The following is a 24,440-nucleotide window of genomic DNA, read 5'->3' on the forward strand; positions in this document are numbered from 1 at the left end:
GCGGAACTAAACTGGCGACGCCTGCGCTTTGACGCATTTGGTGCTGGGGAAGGGAAATGCGGGACTGCAGAATGCGTCACACCCGGAAGTGGAGAGCCGGAAGTGGGGTTGGAAGGTTATCCCCACGGGTGGGGAAACGGAGGCCCTGGAGGAGGGGGAAAAAAGGAGGCCGAGGATCCTTGCTACTAACCTGAATCGGATACCGATTCTCTTAGAACCCAGAGACACAGAAAAAGGGAAGGGTGTATCATTCCCCTTCCTCCCCTCCTCCTTTTCCTCAGCCTTAACCATGGCGGAGGCAGGGGCAGGGCTGAGTGAGACCGTCACAGAGACAACGGTTACCGTGACAACCGAGCCCGTGAGAAAGGCGGGGGGCGGTGCTCTTTAGGGGTCTGGGAGATACCGGGAGGGAGGGCACAGGGCTTTCGAAAGGTGAAGGAGCGACTGGGCATGGGAATCTGGGAGGTCTGGGATTGAATATCTGAGGTTGAGAGAATCGCAAGAGATTGGGGATATTTGGAGTGACAGAGATGGTGCAGGAGGCTGTTGCAGAGACATGCAGTAGGACGTCATAGTTGGGATATAGGTGTTGCTGCTTGGGGTAGTGGTTTGTAATAAAGCGTATAAATGATAAAAAGGAAATTGTGAATTAAGGAACAAGAAAAGTGCTGGGAGGAAATGAAAGGTCAATGTAAGAAAGTATGGTTGAAAGCCAGCTGTAGGGGTATTTAACCAGAAGCATGCTTATTAATACATAGCTATTAAGTGCATGAGTATAAAAGGAAATAGAGGAAATGAAGAAGATGAAGGTAGTATTTTCAGAAATCAGAGGGGAGGATGTGAGTGGGAAAACAAGTAGTATATTTGCAAGAACAAGTTAAGGTGCTTTCAAAGGAAGATAATTGCACTGGGTTTAATCTCCAAATTAAGGGAGTTAGTAATAATTGTTATTAAGGATGAGAGGAAATAGGTGGATAAGAGATGGGGAAGGTGGGCTTGGGAATGAGTGAGGTAAGAATGAATGAAGTTCCTCCTTCAATGGGAAAAGGAATAGGGGAATCTGGAGAAAAAAAACCAAAGATTAGTCACTGGGGACTGAAAGTAATTTTTATGTACTAATACCACCAAGGATGATATGGGCAGAAAGTCAGAGAAGCAACAAGGATTGTATTTTCCTTTGAAGATTTGCTGGGATCTTCCCTAGGTTAGAAATTGTGTCTTCTTTGTATACTGATGGTTATTGAGAACAGGAAATTATATCTATTAAGGATGCCCTGAGGGCAAAGACCTGTTCTATTTTATTTTCTTCCAGTACTAGGCTCCTCTGGTGCTATATCTGTGGAACTGATTGAGCTAGGGAAGAAAAGAAAGGAGATCCTCTGGGAGGGAATAGGAAGTCAGTAGGAGACTAATATGTATGCTCATGCCTCTCAACCTTAGGAGAACCGGAGTCTAACTATCAAACTTCGGAAAAGGAAGCCAGAAAAAAAAGTGGAATGGACGAGTGACACAGTAGACAATGAACACATGGGACGCCGTTCATCAAAATGTGAGTTATTGTGGGCTCAGAGGAACCCTAGAGTTTAGATTTCTTCCTGTATATCTACCTTCTAACATCCACTGGCCCCAGATGCTCACAATTCTGTCACTTTCTTGGTGATTCTTTTGGTGGTTCTCAGGGAAAAGAGGTTAAAGTTAGAAGGAAAAAGGTAGGAAGGGGCTAGAACAGTGATATATCAAGGTCTGATGGCAAGAGGTATAAGAAGTAGGAGTAGCAGGGTTTCAGATTCTTGTCTGTCTAAAGGGGCCAGGGGCAGTGGGGTGCACCTGTTATCCTAGCAACTCAGGAGATTGAGAGGCAGGAGGGTTATAAGTTTGAGGACAATCTCTATAACTTTAAGTAAAACCCTGTTTCAAAAAAAAAAGGACTGGGGATGCAGTTCAGTGATAGAGTCTCCCTGGGTTCGGTCCCCAGTACCCCCAAAATAAAAGGGGTTAGTGCCTGAGTCCCAGGGAATGGGCCTGGGAAAACTGTATCCTAGAAGGTAGGAGGAAACAGAGGTGGAAGTAGGAATTTTCAGAGATCCAGTAGGAATGGCACTGATTGAACATCTTATTCTTCTTTCTTTTTAACTGAGCTCCTCCCTCCAAATCCAGGCTGCTGTATTTATGAGAAACCTCGGGCCTTTGGTGAGAGCTCCACGGAGAGTGAGGACGAGGACGAGGAAGGCTGTGGTCATACACACTGTGTTCGGGGCCACCGCAAAGGACGGAGTCATGCAACCCCAGGACCGACCCCTACTACCCCTCCTCAGCCTCCAGACCCCTCCCAGCCCCCTCCAGGGCCAATGCAGCACTAAATTCCTCTTTCCCCCATCATTCCTGTGTCTGTCTGGCCCTGAATGTATCCATGTGGCTACCTGGGGGCTAAATCCATGGTTTGATTTCTTCTTCAGCCCCCTCCTTCCCTTTTCTTTGCCTCATAGAGGGAAGAAGTAGAGGAGGGTGGACAGAGATCCTGGAATTCTGACTTGCTGCTATTCCGGAACCCAGTCTTCTGGGTTCTTCCAGCCCTCATTTCTCTTTCCAGTCCCATCCTTACCAGGGATCTAGGCATCTTGGTCCCAGTCTCTTTCCTTTGTTCTTACTGCCAAACTGCCTGTCCTGGGATCCAGTTATCTTGGCCCCTCGCACCCTCAATTTGAGTCCCAAACACTTAAACTGGGTTTTTAGTAGTCCCAGCTTTCACTGCCAGGGTCCCAGTCAGATTCCAGGCATCTCACCCCAGCTGTGCTTGTTAATCTTGGCTTAGAGCTTTTCCACTTATGCATTTATATAATCCCTAATCTTAGTCCTTGCCTATAGGATATGAGGTCTTATGGGACACTGCAGGGCTCCCAAATTTTCCCCTCCTTCCTACCCCTTCATGCCCTCAAACGGAGTTAGAGAAAGAGGTCTTTGTCATTCTCACTTCTAAGGGAAAGTGGAACAAGAAAGTCATGTCCTTTGTCCCCACCCTTTTCATTTGATGTAGGATTTTTGACAGAGATAATTTGATATTGGTCACTTAGAGCCAACTATCTTTTCAGCCTTTCATCCTTTAGCTTCAGAGCCATCCAACATATCCCAGGGGCCTAGGACCCTGGGAGAGGAAGGAAAAGGGAGAGAGCAAACAGATGGGGGTATGTACCCTGTATTACACTCCTACCCCTTCCTTCCTAGGCTTTGATGCATCTGCCAACCCAGATATCCAGCTCTCTCAGTCCTCCCCACCCTTCACTGGGACCTGGTTATCATTTTCCAGGTCTCTTGCCATGCACAGTTGCAGAGATCAGTCAAATCCATATCAGCACTGAGATCTCATTTATTGCCACAGATGCACAAAATAAATAACCCAACATCACAAAATGTGTTAAATACAGGCCCATTTATACATGGAGTGGAATGATGTGAGACTATGTATAAGGATGCATTTGGGGATGTCTGGGTGTCTCCCAGGTTGAGAAAAAGAGGGGTAGCACCATTCATTCTTTTTTGTGAGTATGTGCAGGGGAAAATTTTACAAAGGGTTTTAATAGGCAAAATTTGTGAGCACAGAAAGCAGTCACAAAAGGAAGGTAGAATAGAACTGGCTTACACTCCCCCCCCATCCTGAAAAAAAAGTGGGTGTGCTATTAAGCTTCCTAGAGGTCCCTAGGGCCTAACCAGCCTCAAGCTTCTTGTTTTAGGAAAAGGCTTTTTCCTCTCTTGAGGAGAAACCTCAAAATGGACAGGACCAGGAAGCACAAGCCTTCCAACAGTGGAGAAGGCACTGAACCCTTTGAAGTTTAAGAAAGCCAGGACCTCTGTGTAGTAAATGTGGATGGCTCACCAGTACTTAACAAGCTGAACCAATTCCACAATTGAGGCCTAGAATAGTGTAGAAAGGGAGAACTAACAGAAAGTACTGGAGTAGTGGGGTGGGGGATATTCCCCAAGAGAAAGGGGGCAGGAGCTATTGGATTTGGGGCCAGGATGTGAAAGCCTAGAGGCCTGGTAAGGTTTGTGGGGATGGGGATAATGAGAATTGGTGATGAGTGCTTATTAATACTATTGCATAGGCTTATGAACCCGTTTCAGCAACTAGAGGAAACAGCCTCAAAGTAGCTGGTCCAAACTCAGGGGCCAGGAGGGAGGCACTCAGCCTTCTCCTGGCACAATGCGGAGCGGGGCCCGGGGATCACAAGTGCAAAGCAGAGGGAATACGCGCTCCCCCAGGGGTCCGGGCGCCTGGAAGGCGAACAGCAAGTCCAATGAGCGGCCGTCATAGAAGGCCACGCGGCCCCGCTCCCAATCCAAGTCCACACGAATGCGCTTTGGCGGTGGTCCTGCGCCACCCAGCAGGGTGGGTTCTGGTGCGGTGAGGGCCCACAGGCGGCCGCCGCGGCCTTCCACTGCCCACACGGCCTCCGCTGGGCACAGCCTGATGCGGCCTTTGCGTTGCACCGATTCCCCGGCAGCGCCCACTGCATAGCAGCTCTCCCCGTCGTCCTCATCCTCTCCGTAAGAGGCAGCATCCGCGGTCTCCACTTCCCAGCAATGGCGGCCGGCCCCGAAGCCCTGTGCACCTAGTACCGCTGGGAGCTGATCGAAGCGCGCGGGGCCGTCCAGGGGTACAGGGGTTCCTGGTGGGGCCAGTCGGACGCTGCGACGGTCAGTGGAGATGAGCAGGCGGCGGTGTGCGGTGCCAGGGTCCAGCGTCAAGTCGGCTGGAAAGGAGGAGGCGAGGAGAGGACTATGTGAGAGGGTTTTCTAAATCCGGCGGGGTAGCGCAGAGAATAGGCAGTGGCCGGTACACAAGAGACTGTTGAAGACCCTACAAACGAGGTCAAAAGGAGGCTGCAGGACCAAAAAGGATAAAGGCTTATGAAGAGCAGGCCTGGACAGGATAGGGACTATGCACAACTTCTGTGGAATTGGTCGTGAGGAAGGAACATGTTAGTCCAGGGAAGGAGGCACAGCTCAAAGAGCAAAGGTTTCCCTCTGATTTGTAGTGTTAGAGAAAGGAAGGGTGAGACTGACCCGATTACATGGGAAGGAATGAAGACTAATATTTCAATATGCAGCATCTGGGGTGGGGCATGGGAGCTGGGTCAGCAGAATAGGGAAGGTGGATCTAAAGAGAAAGACTGATAACCTGATAGAACCCCAGAGACAAAGGGGAGGGGCAAAACGAAGAATCCAAGGTATCCTGCAAAACAAGGCCACCCACCCACAAGCATAGGTGGGGGTGGACAGGCCTATTTCTTTGGGAGGTGTGTTGCAGAGGAGAGAGAAGGAGGTGATAGCCAAAGGGATCAGGAAAACACACACACATTGTCTTGTATGTATGGGGTGCTTTGAGGGAAGATTTCTGGATTGGGGTACTAGAAGTAATTGGATTAGGTGAGATGATGGGTGACTAAAAGGATGAAATATCTTCTCTAAGCAATTGAAAGAAGGGTGGAGAGCAAGGAAAGAAGGGGAAGGAAGAGGCTCTGTAGAGAAGAATGATATGAAGTGGTAGAAGGAGAGATTCCTGGGAGGCAGCTGACTTCCTGGGTCTGTTTGAATGTATGAAAAAGGAAGAAGAAAATGACTGGAATATGAAGAATTGAGGACAGATACTCTTCTGGGTTAAATTGTACTCCCCCCCCCCCCCCAAAAAAAAAAAGGTATGCTGAAGACCCCAATATCTTGGAATTGACCTTATATGAAAATAGGCTTTTTACAGAGGTAATAAAGTTAAAATGAGGCAGTTAGGGTGGGCCCTAATTCAATATGATTGCTGCTTTATAAAAAGGGAAGGAATTTGGTCACAGACAGATGCATACAGGAGGAAGATAATGTGCTGACCATCTCTGAGCCAAGGAATTAGTAAGGCCATGAGAAGCTAGCACAGACATGAGGAACAGATTCTTCCTCAGTCCTTAGAAGAAACCAATACTTCTGACACCTTGATTTCAGATTTCTGCCTCTAGAATTTAGGATAAATGTCTGTTGTGTAAGCCACAAAGATATGGTACATTGTTATAGCAGTCCTAAGAAATAACCATTTTTGAGAACTAAAAGGGTACAAAGTTAACACAGACTCTTATTCAGTTCCCTCCCTACATTCTTCCTTACCTGTCAGTCTGTGAAGCATGTTTTTGACCACTGGATAATCATCAGGGAGATCTTCCTCTGAGTTAGACAACTTGGGTGCTGAGGCATCAAATCTGGACAGATAAGACAAAGAGTCAGGAAATCATTAGACACTCCTCTGCTTTCTGATGCTGATTCTGAAGTCCTTACTCCTAACCCACTCAGTTCTCTGGAGCAGAAATAGATGAGGCCAACACCCCAGAAACACTGCCTATTAGTGGGGATAAAGATATGGGCCCAGTGGTAAGGTGATGGCTATGACTGCTGATAGTAGAAAGGAAGAAAGAGTAAACGTGAAACTTACCGCCTCCACGTCTTCCTAATATCCTGGGATGGGCAAAAGAAAACATGGATGTGAGCTCTGAGTTTCATACTGTGGGGAGTCCTCTCCCTCCTCCCTGCTTCTCAGGGGAACTCTAAGTGGGTAATATTCCTCCCCACCTCTCAGAGTGATCACCTTCTTCTCCCCCTGTGCCCCCACTGTTGCCTTCCCCCTCTTTATTCCACAAAGGTTCTCAATTCCCCTTCTCCAGACTATTTCTTGTCCCAAGAGATCTTACTTTCCTCATTTGCCTTCTTAGTTCCATTCTCTCTTTCACTAGTGCTATCCTTATCACCTTCCAGAGTGTATCCCAGATAAATGTCCACCCCCACCCGCCATCACATGACCAAATACACACCCAGAGCCCTTGAGCTAAGAGTTGGTATATAAAAGCCTTACAATAACGCTGCTTCCCATCTTGCTATAAAAGCCCAGTGGCGTTTATTGGGTCCTTCGCTTTGTGTCTCCACTGTGCCAGGGAGGCAACTGGACTTGGAGGACCTGTCCCAAGAGGCCCAATAGATCTTGCAGAGAATCATGGGAGCCAGAAGAGGGCGCTGGATCCCCTCCAAATAGTGGGACATTCCCCTCCCCCTCTTCACTGCCCAGTGAGGATGGCTGGAGCAGGCCGGTGTGGTGGCAAGGGGGAAAGAGAAGAGGAAAGGCAATTTGCCTAATTATGCCAATTACACCAAGACTAATTAGGTCTAGGAAGACTTAAAAGGGCGGAAGCGAGACCCAAGACCGGCTGGGCTGCTGGGGAGAAGCCAGCCTCAGACGCCTGGGGGTAGAGCAAGGGAATGGGGTTGGTTGGTGGCCAAGGAGTACGGGGCTAGGAGGGGGTGCGGAGGCGATAAATAAAGCTGGTGCGTGGAGGGAAGCCAGAGGCCCCAACGGCTGTTCTCCCGGACCTTGCCTCCACCTGTCGTCACCCCTGCCTGGGGATCTGGGAGGAGCTGAAAACAACAATAACAACAACACACATCTAAGGTCTGAGGAAGGGGCCCAACACTAAAGGGACTGTTGATCTGCTCCCCCTCCTTTCTCCGTCCTTTTTATCAGTCTCCCCCTTTCCCTCCCATCCACTCCGCGTTTTCTCCGCCTTCTTCCACTCTCGCCGCTCGTTCTGATATCTTTTACCATCCTCCCGGGCCTCCTATTCGCGCTAGCCCGGGTCACTTGCCCTTCTGCAAACAGGATCTCTCCCCTCGGCCAGCTCTGCTCCTCCTGGACGCTTTGGAGTCCCCGTAATTCCCGTACTCTTTGCATGGTCTCGAGGGGTCCCGCGCTCTGTATACTACCCGCCTGTCTCTTCCTGTCCAACCTCTTCTCTCCTGCTCCTTTCACAGCATCTGTCCATCCTCCTCCTCCGAACAGTGTCAATCCCTTACCATCGTCCTTCCCGGCACCTCTCACCTTGAGGACCGGGTCAGACCCCACCTCCTTATTCTTTGCAATTCTCTCTCCAACTTCACCCTTACCTAAACTTCCACAAGGACTTTGGGGTGCCAAGTGCCGTTCCCGCCTTTCCCAGGGAACTTATGAGCCCTCTCCCACCCCATTAATAGCTGGTGACCCTCGAAGGCACCTACCTCTCCGTGCGGGTCCAGGCAGCCCATGGTTGGGATACGGCCTCCTCGGCGCCTTCCCAAGCGGGCGCCGGGCTCGGCCAGCTTCTCCCGCAGCCCGCGGCTGATCCGTACCTCCACCGCCAGCCGCACATTAGACCTCAGGCTGCGGCGGGGACACGGCAGGCCGCAGCAGGGGCAGGCGGTGGGGGACCCCTCAGTGCCGGTGGGCGGCGGGTTCCCCCAGCAGCGGGCCAGGCACGCGCGACAGAAGCTGTGCTCACACGCCAGAAGCACTGGGTCCTCGAAGGGGCCCCCACACAGCGGACACGTCGCCAGCTGCTCCAGACGCTCCACCAGCCCCGGGCCCAGCTCAGGCGCCTCCATGGGAAGCTGGGGTCTGGGAGCCACCCCCTGCGCGACCACCGCGACCGCCTACGAGCGCGCAGATGGTGGACCACCCCTGCTGCTTGCTGACTCGATGTCCTTCTCTCTGTCTCCCGCATTAACTTTATGCCGCTTTTCTGCCTGTCTCCTGGGATTGCCTCTCACTTCAACCAGAGTCTCAGTCTTGGCGAGTCTCCCCACCACACCACGTCAGGTTTTATAGGGAGGGAGGAGGCTCCTGCGGGAGGTAAACAGCAGGCCTTGCGTAACACCTCATCAGGTTCTCCCGCTTCCCCTGGAAGGTTTTGGGGGAGGAGGTTAGGGAGGATAGGTCACCTGGCTCCTAGAGCCTACGAGGTAGTCACTAGGGGGCGCTCTGGGGGCAAGGTAGCCTTGTGTGGGGAGAGTAACCCCCTGTCCCCCACTGAAGAGCCCGAATATTCCCTCTCCCTTCCCAGGCCTATGGTGTGAGGGTGGGCAGGGTGCCCAGGCTCGCTCTTGGTATGTGTGCCCACATCGCCAGGGTGTGAGTCATTGCAGGTGGCTGGCACACCTACATCTGGGGGTTGGGGGCCGGAAGCTGGGATCCTGGTTTGTGTGGCTTTAGGAAGCCTCTGAGTATTGATGTATGACAGTCATTCCCTTATCTTCCTGCCTTGCCTATTAAGGACTTAAGAACACTCTGAAGCCCACACTCCCGCCTCTAGGAGTCTGTATAATGCTCTCTCAGTTCTACTCTCAGTTCTCTCCTTCTATCTCCTGGTTCTTTCTCTACTTTTCCCTGTGTGAGTTTTTATTTCCATTTATCTCTTTCCCTCCTTTGGAACTGACCCAAGGATTATCTATTTTACTGAGGCCCAGAGAGTTGGGATAGCCAAATTTACACAGCAGGAAGATCAGAAGTGGAGCCACCCAGGCTGAGGCAGGGGCTCCTCCTCCTCCTCACCCTCCTCCTCCTCCCCCTCCTCCTCCTCCTCCCCTCCTTCTCTTCCTCCTCTTCCTCCTCCTCCTCCTCCTCCTCTTCCTCCTTTTTTCTTTTTCTTCTTCTTCCTTCTTATTTTACCTTTCTTCTTCTTCAACTGCAGATCCCTGGAACTCCCTCTTGATTTCTGATTTTTTCCCCCTTGATCTTTTCTTGTGTCTTCTTCCCTCACCTTTAGTGCTCTCTCTCTTCTTCCTTCCTTTTCTTCCTCCCTCTTCTCTTTTTCTTCCTGCTCTCTCCTCTTCCTAGCTTCTATGGCTCTCTCATGCAAGACCTTTCTTCCTGGATACCCTTCCTGGATACCCTTGGAGATTTGTGAATGAGTAAATATCTGTGATATATACATCTGTGATCATGCACTGTTATACAACATGTGTGTGCATTCACTGATGTTCAAATGCCCAAATGTGCACAAACTTATTGACATAGATATATGTATAGTCCAAACATCACAGATATACATTAAATAGCACCAGGGTGAACACCCAGGATTATTTAGAGACAGAGGGGCATACTCAAACAAAACATGCAAAGAGACACTCTGTTATTAGTTTTATTGTCAATAATAGCAACAATACAACAGCAGCAAGTCTTTGTGGAGCAGCAGTGCTTTATTAGGCACCCCCTCCAGGCACCCTTCTTCCTCCTCCCCCATACCTATTAGGGAGATACTCAAATATGACACCATGATAAACAAACCTACACAAACAAACATATGCACGTTCATTTTGGAATAATTCTCCTAGCTCAGTGCTCATATAAGACACAGATAAAACTTGACCAAAAGACTATAGATATGATTGAAATCCATTTGTGAAAGATATACTGCTATGCTACAATAGGTAGAATAATGGCCCTCCAAAGATGCCATGTCCTAATTCCTGGAAACTGTGAATGCTACCTTATATGGCAAAGGAGAATTAATTTTCAGATGGGACTGTGTTTGATAAACAGTTGAAGTTAAAGTAGGGAGGCTATTCGAGAATATCCAGGTGGGTCTACGGCAATCATAAAGGTCCTTAAAAGTAGAAGGTGGAATCAGAAAGAAGGACCAGGAAGATAGCAGCATGAGAAATACTTGGCCAGGGCTGGGGCTGTAGCTCAGTGGTAGAGTGCTTGCCTAGCACATGTGAGGCACTGGGTTTTATCCTCAGCACCACATGAAAATAAATAAATAAAATAAAGTCATGCTGCCCATCGACAACTACAAATAAAATAATAAAAAAGTCCCTGGCCTGATGTTGCTAGCTTTTAAGATTGAGGAAGGGATCCAGGAGCTAAGGAAGTGGGTGGCCTTTAGAATTTGCAAAAGCCAAGGGAATGGCTTCTCCACTAGAGCATCCCAAAGGAATGGAGTCCTGCTGACACCTTGATTTTACCCCAGTAAGACCCTTTCCAGACTTGTGAATTATAGAATTATGAGATAATTAATGTATGTTGTGTCAAGACAGTGTTTGTGGTAATTTGTTACAGCAGAATTAGGAAACTAATTTATGTTTGACATTTCTCCCTCAGCCTCTGACCTTTCTGGGTCTGTCTGTACTTGTCTGCTTTTATGCCTCCAAATATGTCCCATTTCTTGATTTTGCTGTCTCTCTTGGCCTTTTTGTCAATCCCCTTTAGTCTCTTTTCCTTTAGATTACTTCATTTTCCTGGCTCCATCCCCACCTTCAAAGCCTCTTAGACAATGAGTTCTTTCTGGATCTGGGCCAAGACACTGGGTAAATGCCTCTTTGGGAAACTTGTATCTACTATCACCAATCCAAGTGACTTGCCATGGCCCTCAAAGTCTTGCCAATGGTTCAACACCTTGGTGGCACCTTAGAATCATCTGAGAAATTTTTAAACTTCTAATGTCCAGGAGATAACCCAAACCAATTAAACAGAACCTCCTGCGATGGGCCCCAAGTATCCATAGTTTAAAAGCTCTCCAGGTGGTTCCAGTGTTTAGCCAAGGGGAAACCATTGTATTGCACGATGGGATGTGTAGGTGGACCTGCTCCTCCCATTTCATTCTTTGTGCTCTAGCTGCAGTGCCTTGTATTTTCTGTTCCTTGAGCATGCCAAGGCTGATCTCATAGCACAGCCTTTGCTTTCTTTCTGCCTGGGCCCTCCTCCTCCAGAGCTTCACATGGCTCTTTATCTTTTCATTGTAGTCTCAATCCAAAGGTAACATATTCATGAGAGAATTTTTTTCTTTTCTCTCAGTACTAGAGTATTGAACCAGGGCCTTGTGCATGCTAAGTGAGCCCTCTACCATTAACCCTTACCCTCAGTCCCCCAAGAGGTCTTCTTTACCACTTACATCTCAAGTAGTTTTGCTCAAAGGCATTCACTATCTCTTTACTCAGACTTATTGTCTTCACAACATTTCTGAGTGCCTACAATGGTCTATTTATTATTTCCGTCCAACAGACGGTAAGGAGTATAGGAATAGGAACCTAACATTCACCTTCACTGCTGCTTGACATGCACAGGGAACAGTGCCTAGCATGGTGTCCTGGTAAACCTAGTCTCAGTTTTTTAATTACTCATCACTGATTGAGCAAAGTGAGAGGATCCTTTGACTCTGCTGACACCCTCTAAATTCCAGACAAGGACATTCTTATCCTTTTCAATCAATAGTCTTTCCTCGTTGAGCATGGTTGCACAAGCCTGTAATACCAGTGACTCTGGAGGCTGAGACAGAAGGATCGCAAATTGGAGGCCAGATTCAGCAACTTAGCAAGTCTCGAAGAAACTTAGCAAGAACCTGTCTCAAAATAAAAAGGGCTGGGGATGTGGCTCAGCAGTGAAGTACCCCTGGATTCAATCCCCAGTACCAAAATAATAATAATAACAATAATAATAATAATAATAATAATAATCTTTTCTTACTGGCCAGCGCCAGGCATGGTGCTTATAGAATGCTCATGTGATATGAGACATGGTGCTCAGTCTGACTGAAGAAGCTCATGACTAGTTGTCATTTCCCTTCTATAACTAGATGATGAAGATTCTACACCCTGGTTATCATGAGTTCATACCTAATGGTTCTAGGACACTGGTAAGGGAAAAGGCATTTGGAGACAGACTCTGCCAGGAAATATCTCACTTCTCAAAACCTTCTCCCTCCCTCTCCAGACTCCTAATAACTCTACACTTGATCCTCCAATACCCATTTGAGTTCATTCTTTCTGCAGAGAGCAGGAAGGGTGGTGGTGATTTCATGTATGCTGGCTTGGCTTTGCTTGCTCTGGCTGATTGAGAATGGATCCTGCCTCTCTGTTAACATACACATCTCCTTCCTTAATGTAGGTTCCTCCCACATAACCATTCTCACCCCTTTCCGCCTTCTTCATACCCACAGTTGACACCGGGGAACATCAGAGGTGGGACAGGCCTTAGCCCCTCTCTTTTTTTTCCCCCATTCTCTTTTTTTGTTCTCTTCTCTCCTTTCATTTCCTTCTTCTCTCCTTTCATTTCCTTCTCTCCTGTCTATCTCTGCTCCACCATCAGTAACATGCTGTCCTTTTAAGTAGTCCACAAGTCTTTAAGCCTTCAAGTGGGAGAGGTAGAAAAAAGTGGAGAGGGGTATGAGGAAGGTTTTGGGAGACAGATGTCAGAACATTCATGGTCCCTGTCCTTAAGAAAGTGTGATAAGACAGGTAAAGTGTATCCATCATCAACTAAAATCTGTCATTACTAAATTAGGGAGTGGAATAAAGCAGATAAGGTGCATTCATCATTGAGTGCACTGAGAGGCGAAGATGGAGAATTCTGTTGACAGGATGGAGGATGAGTGGGAATGATTTCAGAAAGGCATCCTAGAGGAGGTGACCTATAAAAGGAAAGGAGAGTTGGTTGAGCTGAGTGACAGAGAAATGAAAGAAGCCTGAGCAAAGAATGGGAAGGATTTGGGAGGGAGGGAGAAAGCTTCAAGTGGAAAGAAGACCCAGCAGGTAATAAGCACAAGTGAAGGAGACCACAATTCTTTTTCAGTTCTCACTTGTTAAGTCATTTGCAAAGATTTTATTAAATTTTGATTGTTTCTATATTTACCTGTTTTTTTTTTAGACTCCACAGTTTACAATGTGCTTTAACGTAACTGAAATTTCTCTTACCACAGGGCAATTTTTCTAAATAACTGCTCCAAGGATTCTGGGTAAAACATCCCTGATGCAAGAACAAGAATGGGGTGGAATTAAGGTAGAAGATTCACAGATCAATCCCATCAGTCCTGATGCTCAACAACATGACCTGTGTTGTTACAGGAATGTCACCCTCACAGTTTATCCTCTTATTTAACCCTGTAAGAGCTGTGGGCCACATCCAGTCATTTTAGAGAGGTCACTGAGCCTTGGGCATCATCCAGGATTTGACTAGGCTCAAAGAGCTGGTAGGAGGGGGATCCAGGGCTGAAATTCAAATCTATTGAATTGGTTTCAAATTCTGTGCTTGTTCTCTTAAGCACTACTTTCTTTTTTTCTGAAAAAAAAGTAGTATTTTCTACCCCTAATGAGAAATTCTTTCTTCTCTCTCTCTTTAAACACCTATTTAGAGATAACCTTTCTCTGAGATGTTGTGCCTTCTTCAAGTTCATCCTGTATGCTCATTTTGTTCTCTCTCCTAACAACCCCCTTGTCAATGACACTGATCTTTCTTTTTCTTTCTTTCTTTCTTTCTTTCTTTCTTTCTTTCTTTCTTTCTTTCTTTCTTTCTCTCTCTCTCTCTTTCTTTCTTTCTTTCTTTCTTTCTTTCTTTCTTTCTTTCTTTCTTTCTTTCTTTCTTTCTTTCTTTCTTTCTTTCTTTCTTTCTTTCTTTCTTTCTTTCTTTCTTTCTTTCTTTCTTTCTTTCTTTCTTTCTTTCTTTCTTTCTTTCTTTCTTTCTTTCTTTCTTTCTTTCTTTCTTTCTTTCTTTCTTTCTTTCTTTCTTTCTTTCTTTCTTTCTTTCTTTCTTTCTTTCTTTCTTTCTTTCTTTCTTTCTTTCTTTCTTTCTTTCTTTCTTTCTTTCTTTCTTTCTTTCTTTCTTTCTTTCTTTCTTTCTTTCTTTCTTTCTTTCTTTCTTTCTTTCTTTCTTTCTTTCTTTCTTTCTTNCTTTCTTTCTTTTTCCTTCCTTCCTTCCTTCCTTCCTTCCTTCCTTCCTTCCTTCCTTCCTTCCTTCCTTCCTTCCTTTCTACCAGGGATTAAATCCAGAGGTGCTTAACCTCTGAACCATATCCTCATTCCTTATTTATTTATTTTTATTTTGACACAGGGTCTCACTAAATTGCTTAGGGTCTTGCTAAATTGACAAGACTGGCTTTGAACTTACCATCTTCCTACCTTAGCTTCTTGAGCCACTGGGATTACAAGCATGCGCTACCACATTTCTTTTTTTTTTTAAGTTTTGAGTTAGGATCTCATTAAGTGACGTTTCTTTATTCACTCTTTAAATTCCCCTTTAAATATCCACTATCACTTCTCTTCCCAATGCTCCCCATGTTTTTTTGTTCCTCAACTTGTTATCAGCATTCCTTTAAGAGCTGTGCATTCATCCAACTATTCCATTTAATCATTCAACGACTATTTACTGAGCACCTACTATGTGCCCAGCACTGTTCTAGGAGTTAAGGGAACTGTAGAAAACAAGCCAAACACAGTCCCTTGTCCTCTGGCAATTTAAATTCTATTAGGAGACATCAACAATAAGCAAGCAAACAAATTAAGAAACTAAGTATAGATTATGATAAATGCTTTAAGGAATATAAAGTGGGTAATGTAAGAAGAGTTAACTGGAGGAGGCATGCACTACTCTTAGTAGGAAAACTTCTCTGAGGAGTGACATTTGAGCTGAGCCATGATGGATGAGAGGGATCCAGTAGTGAAAAGAATTGGAGGAGAGCCCTCTAGGCAATGGCAGGTGCAAAGGCTTTGAAGTGGGAACAATGTTGTTGAAAAGTGAAGTGCTATGAAAATGGTTTGACTTGGGATTAGAGCCATACCAAGAGCCAGGCTGTGCAGGACTTTAAGGACCAGGATAAGGAGCTGGGCTTTCTTCTAAGCTTTAAATTGGGGTTTATATGGTCCAATTTGTATATATTTTAACATTCATTTTATTTTAATTTTTCCACTTTTTGGTGCATTATAGTTGTGCATAGTGATGGGATTTATTATACATATTCATACATGTGCACAATATAACATATAACTTGACCAGTATCATTCCCTTGTATGTCTCCTTTCCCTCTCCTTGTCCTGTTCAGGATTTTAGTCCCTTTCCTCTATTCTAATGATCCCCTCATCTATTTCTTTTTCTTTTTCCTCTCTAGCTTCCACATGTGAGCGAATTTCCTGAACAATTAATTTTTTAGTGTAAAGTATCCCCAAATATTGAATGGAGGCAAATTTATACTAAATAATTATTCATTATTTATCTAAATGCATATATAAGTGGGCATCCTTTTTTTTTTTTTTTTCAGAGTAGAAATTAGAAGTTTATTAAAGGACAGCAGAAAAGACTTCTCCCGGAGGAAGAAGGGGACCCAAGAGGTGGAATCCCAAGTGGGCATCCTTTATTTTTATTTATTTATTATTATTAAGTAACGGGGATTAAACTCAGCGGCACTCAACCACTGAGCCATATCTCCAGCCCTATTTTGTATTTTATTTAAAGACAGGATCTCACTGAGTTGCTTAGTGCCTTGCCATTGCTGAGGCTGGCTTTGAACTCAAGATCCTCCTGTCTCAGCCTCCTGAGCCTCTGGGATAACAGGCATGAGCCTGTTTTATATATATATATATATATAAAATATAAAAATGTTTATAAAAATAAAATATTTTTATTTGTGAAATCTGATAACTTAGTATCCAGCACAGATATTAATAGCCTGAGTTCTAAGTTTGATGAAGGCTTGAGGAAGGCCTCTCTAAGGAGGTAATATTTAAGGGTAAACCTGATAGATGAGGAGTTCACCATACACAGAGAGAAAGGAAAAGCATTTGAGGGCTAGAGAACAGGTAGTGATGAAGACATAAGAAGGTATTAAATCAAGAAGTCTTCAGTTCTGAGTAGTGAAATAAGACAAGAGTATAATGGGAAAGACCTATGGCTACTGCATACTAATAACATTCCCCAGATCTATACAAGGTGATCATTCTGAAGAAAGAAAAACATTCTAGTTGTTTAGGCAAGAGATGTTGTTGGCTTGAGTTTGTGGAATTCAGTGGAGCTGGAGTGAGCAGGCCAATTTGAAATACATTTTGTAGATAGAACTGACAAAAGTATTGAAGAGGTCTTTGTGGGATGAAAGCAAGGAAAATCAAGGATGAGTTTCTAATTCCTGGAGTGAACAACTGGGTCAAAGCAAGATGCAATTACTGAAACGGGAATGGGATCACAAGAGAGGAGATACAGACAGAGTGTTGAGTCTTCCTGGTTCAGATGAACAGCCCTGCACAAGGACTGCCTCTCCTCTCTGCAGAATATTCCCAGACATGTACTTACCTCTCTGTTCTCTTCCTCTTACCTATCTCCCTGCTCTCTCCACCACATTTTTTCCTTCTCTCTTCTTTCTTTTTAATTTATTGTCATCCTATTTCCTGGACAGAATCAGAGGCTAAGCCATCAGGAAGGGTAGAATGTAGATAGCCAAAACCAGAAAAATTTCCCATGGTTCTGTGATTCACAGTCTTCCAATAGACCTGGTAAACCACTTAACCTCTCTTCCCTGGGCCTCAGGAAATGTTGAAGTGGGGAGGAGGGAGAAGAACTTGACTGAAGCAGTTGAGAAGGCTCTGGAGGAAGGAGCAGGCCTCATCTTCTAGCAGATGGGAAATCCACCAGTCCAAACCCCTTCATTTATTTTGTTATTTAAATTTGTGTGTGTGTGTGGGGGGGTACTGGGAATTGGACACCAGGTGGTTGGTTGGGAAAGGCTTTACCCACTGGGCTACATTGCCAGTCCTTTATGTATATATTGGAGATAGGGCCTCGCTAACTTTCTGAAGCTAACATTGAATTTGGGATCCTCCTGCCTCAACCTCCCTAGGTGCTGAGATTTGGGTGTATGCTATTATACCAGGCTCACACCCTCTCATTTAAAAGTTGAACTAATTACTAAATACAGTGGTACCTACCTATAATCCCAGCAACTCAAATAGGCTGATGCAGGAAGATTTCCAGCTCATGACCAGCCTCATAAACTTAGAAAAACCCTGTCTAAAGAGTAAAAAGGGCCTGGGATGTAGTTTCAATGGTAAAGCATCCCTGGGTTCAAGCTTCAGTATCAAAAACAAACAACAACAATAATAACAACAACAAAATAAACAACCACACTGAAATAACTCATGTTTTCAGCTTCCTAGCTAAATTAAGTAAGAAACCGCACAGTATGAAAGTACATACACACAGCTTGGAAATAGTTGCATCTCAAGATTCAACTCAACTCTTGCTAGCTTTGTGACTATAGAATAAAAATATTACATATATTACATCAAAGAATTGTTTTAAGGATCTAAGGAAATAATTTATATTCACTCATTCAACAAATATTTATTAAGTACCTACTATGTGCCAGAAACAGTGTTGGGAGCTGGGGATTCAGCAGAGACCAAAGCACATAGGAATCTGCCTTCTTAAGGAAAACAGATCATTAACAAATATATAAGGGACATGTGATTGGTAGCAATTAGTGGGTCTTATCCAAAATGCTTGGGACCTGAAATGATTTGGGAATTTTTCAGATTTTGGAATATTTGCATATACAAGGTATCTTGGCGATAGGATCCAAGTCTAAACACAAAATTCAGTTATTATTCATATTTACCTTACAAACATAACCTGAAACTAAAAGTAATTTTATACAATATTTCAATTTTGTTTTTGTTTTTAAAATATACATATATTAACTTAGTGCTAATGGGAATTGAACTTAGGGTACTCCACCACTGAGCTATACCCCTGGCTCTTTCATTTATTTATTTATTTATTTATTGTGGTGTTGGGGTCTTGTGCATGCAAGGCCAACTAAGTTATAACCCCAGCCCCCTGCCCTTTTAATATTTGTTTTGAGACAGGATCTTGTTAAATTGCTTAGGGCCTCACTAACTTGCTGAGGCTGGCTTCAAACTTGTGCTCCTCTTGTCTCAACCTCTCTAGTCACTGGGAGTACAGGTGTGTATGCCACCACACCCAGCAATACAATATTTTGAATGTGTCTGCATTTTGACTGTGGTCTGTTATAGGAAGTCAGGTGTGGAATTTTCCACTTATGAAGTTATTTGGACACTCAAAAATTTCAAATTTGGGGACATTTCCAATTATAGATTTTTGGGTTAGGGATACTCAAGCTGCACCATAAGCTATTTAAAGTCAGGAAAGACGATAGGGAATGCTGGATGGAATGGGCAGGTTTACAATTTTAATAGGTTATATTTGAGCAAAGCTTCAAGGAAGGTGAAAGAATTACTCAAGTCCTTATCTGGAGGAAGTTATTCCAGATGAAGGGAAAGGCTCTGAAGCAGAAGCTGCTGGTGTGTTGAAGATTTAGAATGCCTGGGCACAGTGGTGCATGCCTGTAATCCCAGCCACTCAGAAGGCTGAGGCAGGAGGATCTCAAGTTCAAGGCAATTTAGCAAGATTCTGTCCAAAAAAAGCAGGAGGTTGTGGGGACTGGGATTGTGACTCAGTGGTAAAGTGTCCCTGCGCTGAATCCCTAGTACTTTAAAAAGAAAAAAGAAAGGAAGAAAGGAAAAGAAAAGAAAATGATTTAGCATGAAGGCCATGTGGCTGAAGCAGAGGGAGGAGTAGGAAGTGAGAGAGGTGACCAGGTTGTGCACTTCATTTAGTTCAGAGTAAGGTGAGCCTGGCAGTAGATGGAGGTGCTAGGAAGGGACTGATTCTGGACATGTGTCAACAGGAGCTGACAGTTTGCTGCTGGGTTGGATGTAAGTCATAACAGCAAATAAGAAGTTAGGGAACTTGAGGGATTTGGCCCCAGCACTGAGAGGATGGAACTGTCAGTGGCTGGGATGGGAAGATGAGGAATTTCACCCTGGACATGTGAAGCTCAGCTGCCTGTTGTAAACTGTGCAGTCCTTGGTCAGCACATGACATTATGAGTAGTGGCAGAACCAAAAAGAAAGAATAGTATTAATATTAGCAAATAATAATTTTCAAGTTAAATTTTTTTTTTTTTTTTTTACCATTCTCTTACCTACTCAAGGAGAATATGTCACATTCCAGTTACAGGGAGGAAACTGGCGGCCAGGCAGAATAAGTGGCCTTTTTTCTCAAGATCAAAGTCGGCCTGGGGGCAGAATCAGGGCTTGAGTTCATCTTCCTCCAGCAGTGTTGGAACCCTGACTCTTGACTCTCAGGGACACAGAGACACAAAGAGGGTCAGAGACATGAACTATGAGTCAGAGAAACCAAGTCAGAAACATAAAAGGAAGCGTGAGGCAGAGCAGAGAGACTCGGTCAGGGAGACAGCTACACAGAGTGACCTAGAAAAGCCTTAAGAGCTGAGAGCCAGCCCCATGTGCCTCTGGGACTTGGCCCACATGACATTCTCCCTCCCTCCCTTCCTTCCTCTTCCCCGTGACCTGTTGCCAAAATATCACAGGCATGCTGCTGGCATCCAGCCTGCCAATTAATGCAGCAGCCCTTCCCTCTGACTTCCTCCAGAGCCTCAGAGGTGCCCCCCAACTCACTCTTCCAGCCCTGCCCTGCCCCACCCTGCATCTCTGAGAGGAAAACTGGCCTGGGGACCCGCCTTGGACTCTGGGGCTCCCTTCATCAAGCCGCTCCCTGAGCAGAGTGTGGCCTCTTGCACCCTTTTATCTGCCATCTCTGAGCACCTTTGTGAGCGTCCTTGAAACCAGGGCTTAGTAGAGGTACCCACACCCATGCCTGGCTCCCCTGCCCTCAGGGTGGCATGTAGGGCAGGAAGAGCAGGGAGGGGCTTCAAGGAAGCTCTTGGGGTGGCTCTGAGGAGGCTGAGAAGACAGATCTATTCATAGGAGGAGAAAGATGAAGCCTAGTGAAGAGACACTAAGGAGGAATTAGGGCAAAGTAGGACCTTTTGGGTTAGATAGAGGGATGAGGTGGTGAACAACAGCATCTGAAATGAATGAAGAGCAAACACAGGGAGGAGGGAATCTGGCAGAAGAAGCTTGATGTGATGAGAGGATTTCATCAGAACTACATAAAGTTGGACATGAAATTGGAGAAGAGATAATACTTTTTGCATTTTGGAGCACCATTATATATTTTGTATCAGCATTTGTTTATCATAAATATCATTACTCTCATTTTACAGATCAAGAAACTGAGGCTCAAGAAGTGAAATGAATTGCCCCAATTCACACAGCTAGTAAGAACAGAAAATTTCTACTTTCTCTTTTATACCATAGCAGCAACAGTGTCTGTAGGTGACATGTTAAATAGAAGAGAGAGATTAGACTTTTAGGAGGTTAAGGATTTTCATCCTACAAATATTTATGGGCCACTTTTTCTGTGCCAGGTAATATGTTAAGCACTGCAGGTATTAAGATAGTCTGTTTCAAAAGACTGAGCTTCCAGTGCAGCAGAGATGTGAGCTGTATAAACAAGACAAGGGTGTGGCCCCAGGCCTGAGGGCTCCTCTGGGGGAGGGCAGCTTGGGGAAGCTTTCGCAGGGGATGTCTGGGAAGAGGGAAAACCTTTCTCCAGTGGATGGTGGGAGAGGGTGAGAGTGGGCCTTTTAGGTAAAAGCCAGTTTGCACAGTGCATGGGAGAGTAGGTGTGTGAAAGAACAAAGAAGGGATGTGAAGGGTACTCAATGGAGAAGCTAAAGAAATGATGGGGAGGACAGTGGCATTAAACTCATGTTCCATTTTAAATCATCACATGGCTGTCGTGAGGGTTAGGAGGGAGCTTACAACTATAGGGCTATGGGTTAAAGTGCTTCTCCATTTGTTGGGACAATAGAAATATTCATAGCATACCTGTATGCCAGATGACATCCAAAGTGCTTTCATGTATATTAGGTAATTTAATCCATGTAGCAGTATTTAATAAGAATGAGGAAGGACTGGGGATATAGTTCAGTGGTAGAGCGTGCTTAGCATGTATGAAACCCTGGGTTCAATCCCCAGCACCAAAACAAAACAAAGAACAAGGAAAAGAACCCTATTTGGGTTGACATGAGACAGTCTCTAGGAACGTGGTTAAAAAGAAAAAGTTTAGAATATTGAGTACTATGAGTTATGATTCATATTAAATAAACACCCACAAGGGAAGGATTTTGGTGGGGGGGGGGGATAGAGAGAACAGAGCCAGGCCTGGAGAAGGGCAGGTGCAGCTCACAGCTGAGGATTACAGTGTGTGGTGAGCATCATATCCTGCCTGGGGCTGGAGCTGAGAAGGACCTAGAGCTTGCCTTGCCAAGCGCTTAGGATCAATCCTTTATCCTGGGCAAGTCTCAGAGAGTTCTTAAGTCCGGTAGGAATATATTCTGAACATGTTCCAGAGGTCATTCTGGCAGCAGGTACAGAGTGGATTGTCAAAATTGTGAAAGATCAGGAAGATTGCAGAAGGCTGGACTGCCGGAATAGAGAGGGGGAGGAAATGTGAGGGAGTGTGTGGGCAGCACAGCTTGATGTGGGGGAAAAAAAGAAAAAGAACACAGAACATAATAAGATTATTTCCAGAATTTTAATTGAAGTTATTACGTGTAAATAAAAAGTCAAATAATTAGATGGGTTAGATAGAAAAAAAATATTAGGGGCTGGGGAGGTGGCTCAAGCAGTAGCACGCTTGCCTGGCATGCGTGTGGCCCGGGTTCGATCCTCAGCACCACATACAAACAAAGATGTTGTGTCTGCCGAAAAACTAAAAAATAAATATTAAAAATTCTCTCTCTCTCTCTCTGTCTTTTAAAAAAAAAATTAGCCCTCACCCCTATCTCTCTACTTTCAACTCTTAGCTCATTTGTTTTTGGTGTTTGTTTCTATATGCCAGGATTATATTAGTAATTATATGCTCCTTCAATTTTAGGCATTATCTATTGATTTATGCAAGATATAACTTTTTATTTAAACCACAACCTCACTTGGTCCTCAAGCAAATATCCTCCCATCTTCATTACCCTTACTTAATAGCTATTTCAAAAACACAAACATACATACATGCACATTCACATATATATATATTTCTATGTGTATATGAGTATGTATATAAATACTCAGAAAAATGTCATGAAGGACTACATTAAGTTAGGATTTAGGGAGACAGTAGTTAAATGAGACTTTCATTCTGCCTATCTCATTTAAATTCTTTGCAAATGAATGTATACATTAATTACTTGTATAGTTTTAAAAAATAATCCATACAACAATACTAAAAGGCAATTATCATTATCCACAGTTGACAGATGCAAAAACTAAAGCCCAGAGAGTTAAGTAATTTGTTCCAGGTCTTACAGCAATCAAACACCTCTGGTAAGAAGATTTGAACCTAAAGGAAGAGAAGGCAGGACATAAGGATGTGATAAAGAAAGCCAGGCATTGTGTGTGTGTGTGGGGGGGGGGGTAATAAAGAACCTAATAAGAACAAGAAAGTCTGCCTTTGTCAGAAAGGGGAAATGAAAGCAGGAGGCATTAACATTAGAAATATCTGATTTGAAGAAACATTAAGGGCCTTACTAGGAAAAGGGAATCATTAATACACAGAAGCACTGGAGGATTAAAGGTCATGGCCCCACATCCTTCCCAAGACAACTCAGGAGCCAGGCATCTGGCAGGCTGTTGATTTATCCCACAGTGACTCACTGGATCCCTGAAACTGACAGGCTGGGTGAGATCACCACCCCAAAAGGCAAAGAGCAGAGACAAGAAGGCCCTTGGGGTCCAGGGAGCTGAACCCGTCTGGTCAGAGGCCACTATCAACAAAGAATTCATATCTAATAGGTTTTCCTCAGGGCTCAAATGAGTGGGTATGGGAGTCACTATGAGACTGTGATATAAGGCAGGATGACAAACAAAAACAGCCCAGCCAAGACAACAAGCTTCAGAGTCTCTGCCCTGGGAGAACAAGGAACCTCCAGATAGGAGAGGCCTGCATGAGGCCCCAGTCAAGGCCACCCAAGGCTGCTCCCTAATGACTAGTTGTCTTCACCGTGGCCATGAAAGGTGGGGTTTTATGACTAAGTTGGAGATTGAATACCTTGGAGATAAACTCAAGACTTGTCCTGTTTGAAGAGCTTTTGCATTGAACTGGACTCTAAACACGCATTCCCCAACCACACAATTTCATCTATGCCCCAATTCCCCACCTAAGCACTCAGACAGGAAAACAGAGCAGCCTCTGCTATTCAGAAGGTGGCCTGACACCCCAAACACTTTTATTCTCCTCCTAGGCATAAACTGCCCTAGAAAATACCAACCTCAGACAAATTTACCCCAAACTGTGATAGTGAGAAAAAGCAAGATAATTTTGTCTGAACACAGACCAAAAAAATCATGGTAACTGTACATTCACAAAATACCAAACACCTCTGCTAAAAGGGAAGATGCATTTTTGACCAATTTGTGAGATAACTGCTATGTGTGTGTGTGTGTTTTATTGGGGATTTAACACAGAGCACTTTACCACAAAGCTAAAGCTCCAACCTTCTATTATTTTTATTTTGAGATAGGATCTCACTAAGTTGAGTTGTTGAGGCTGGCCTCAAGCTTGTGGTTCTCTAGCTTCAACCTCCTGAGTGGCCAGGATGACAGAAGAGCTTCACTGTGTTTGGCTCTTTAAAAAAAATAAATAAATAACCAATTACAGTTTTATCCTCATTCTAGTCTCCTCTCCCACAAATCCTATAGTAGGTGTTCCTTTTTTTCCTAACACACTTATTGAGATGGCCTATGATTTCCTATGGAGTGCATTCTCCCTCTCTGCAAGGAATAATAAATTCAACTTGTTCAATTGCAAGTGTGTTCCCAGGGTATTTGGATGGAGAACCATTCAGTGTTCTCTCTTTTTTTCTCATTCTTTCTTTTCCTTTTAAAAATTTTCTTCCTCCTCCCCC

The 24,440-nt window shown here is 44.7% G+C and overlaps 2 protein-coding genes across 3 annotated transcripts; one reads left to right on the forward strand and one right to left on the reverse strand.

The window, feature by feature from the left end:
- The first annotated feature begins 72 nt into the window (after positions 1 to 72).
- Ppp1r11 (protein phosphatase 1 regulatory inhibitor subunit 11) lies at positions 73 to 3,417 on the forward strand. The gene is made up of 3 exons (XM_015507463.2): positions 73 to 358; positions 1,441 to 1,549; positions 2,158 to 3,417. Exons 1-3 carry the CDS (start codon positions 290 to 292, stop codon positions 2,358 to 2,360), a joined length of 381 nt encoding a protein of 126 aa, XP_015362949.1. The 5' UTR covers positions 73 to 289; the 3' UTR covers positions 2,361 to 3,417.
- Rnf39 (ring finger protein 39) lies at positions 3,347 to 8,723 on the reverse strand. 2 transcript variants are annotated; one of them, XM_048806038.1, is made up of 5 exons: positions 8,077 to 8,723; positions 7,396 to 7,440; positions 6,467 to 6,489; positions 6,145 to 6,236; positions 3,347 to 4,748 (listed from the first exon to the last, which is right to left on the reverse strand). In XM_048806038.1, the coding sequence occupies exons 1-5, from the start codon at positions 8,437 to 8,439 to the stop codon at positions 4,180 to 4,182; spliced, it is 1,092 nt and encodes a 363-aa protein (XP_048661995.1). In that variant the 5' UTR covers positions 8,440 to 8,723; the 3' UTR covers positions 3,347 to 4,179. The 2 variants fall into 2 exon arrangements, with proteins under 2 accessions (XP_048661995.1, XP_015362946.1); XM_015507460.2 differs by lacking the exon at positions 7,396 to 7,440 and having other exon boundaries at positions 8,077 to 8,708.
- Between the last annotated feature and the right edge of the window lie 15,717 nt (positions 8,724 to 24,440).

Source organism: Marmota marmota, unplaced genomic scaffold, assembly GCF_001458135.2.
Source record: "Marmota marmota marmota unplaced genomic scaffold, marMar, whole genome shotgun sequence".
NCBI lineage: Eukaryota > Metazoa > Chordata > Mammalia > Rodentia > Sciuridae > Marmota > Marmota marmota.

Coding starts and splice junctions, on each gene's coding strand:
- Rnf39 (XM_048806038.1), bottom strand. CDS start 8,439: ATGGAGGCGCCTGAGCTGGGCCCGGGGCTGGTGGAGCGTCTGGAGCAG. Junction 7,441..8,076: donor GCCTGGACCCGCACGGAGAG/GTAGGTGCCTTC, acceptor TGTTGTTTTCAG/CTCCTCCCAGATCCCCAGGC. Junction 6,237..6,466: donor ATTAGGAAGACGTGGAGGCG/GTAAGTTTCACG, acceptor TTATCTGTCCAG/ATTTGATGCCTCAGCACCCA.
- Ppp1r11 (XM_015507463.2), top strand. CDS start 290: ATGGCGGAGGCAGGGGCAGGGCTGAGTGAGACCGTCACAGAGACAACG. Junction 359..1,440: donor TTACCGTGACAACCGAGCCC/GTGAGAAAGGCG, acceptor TCTCAACCTTAG/GAGAACCGGAGTCTAACTAT. Junction 1,550..2,157: donor GGGACGCCGTTCATCAAAAT/GTGAGTTATTGT, acceptor CTCCAAATCCAG/GCTGCTGTATTTATGAGAAA.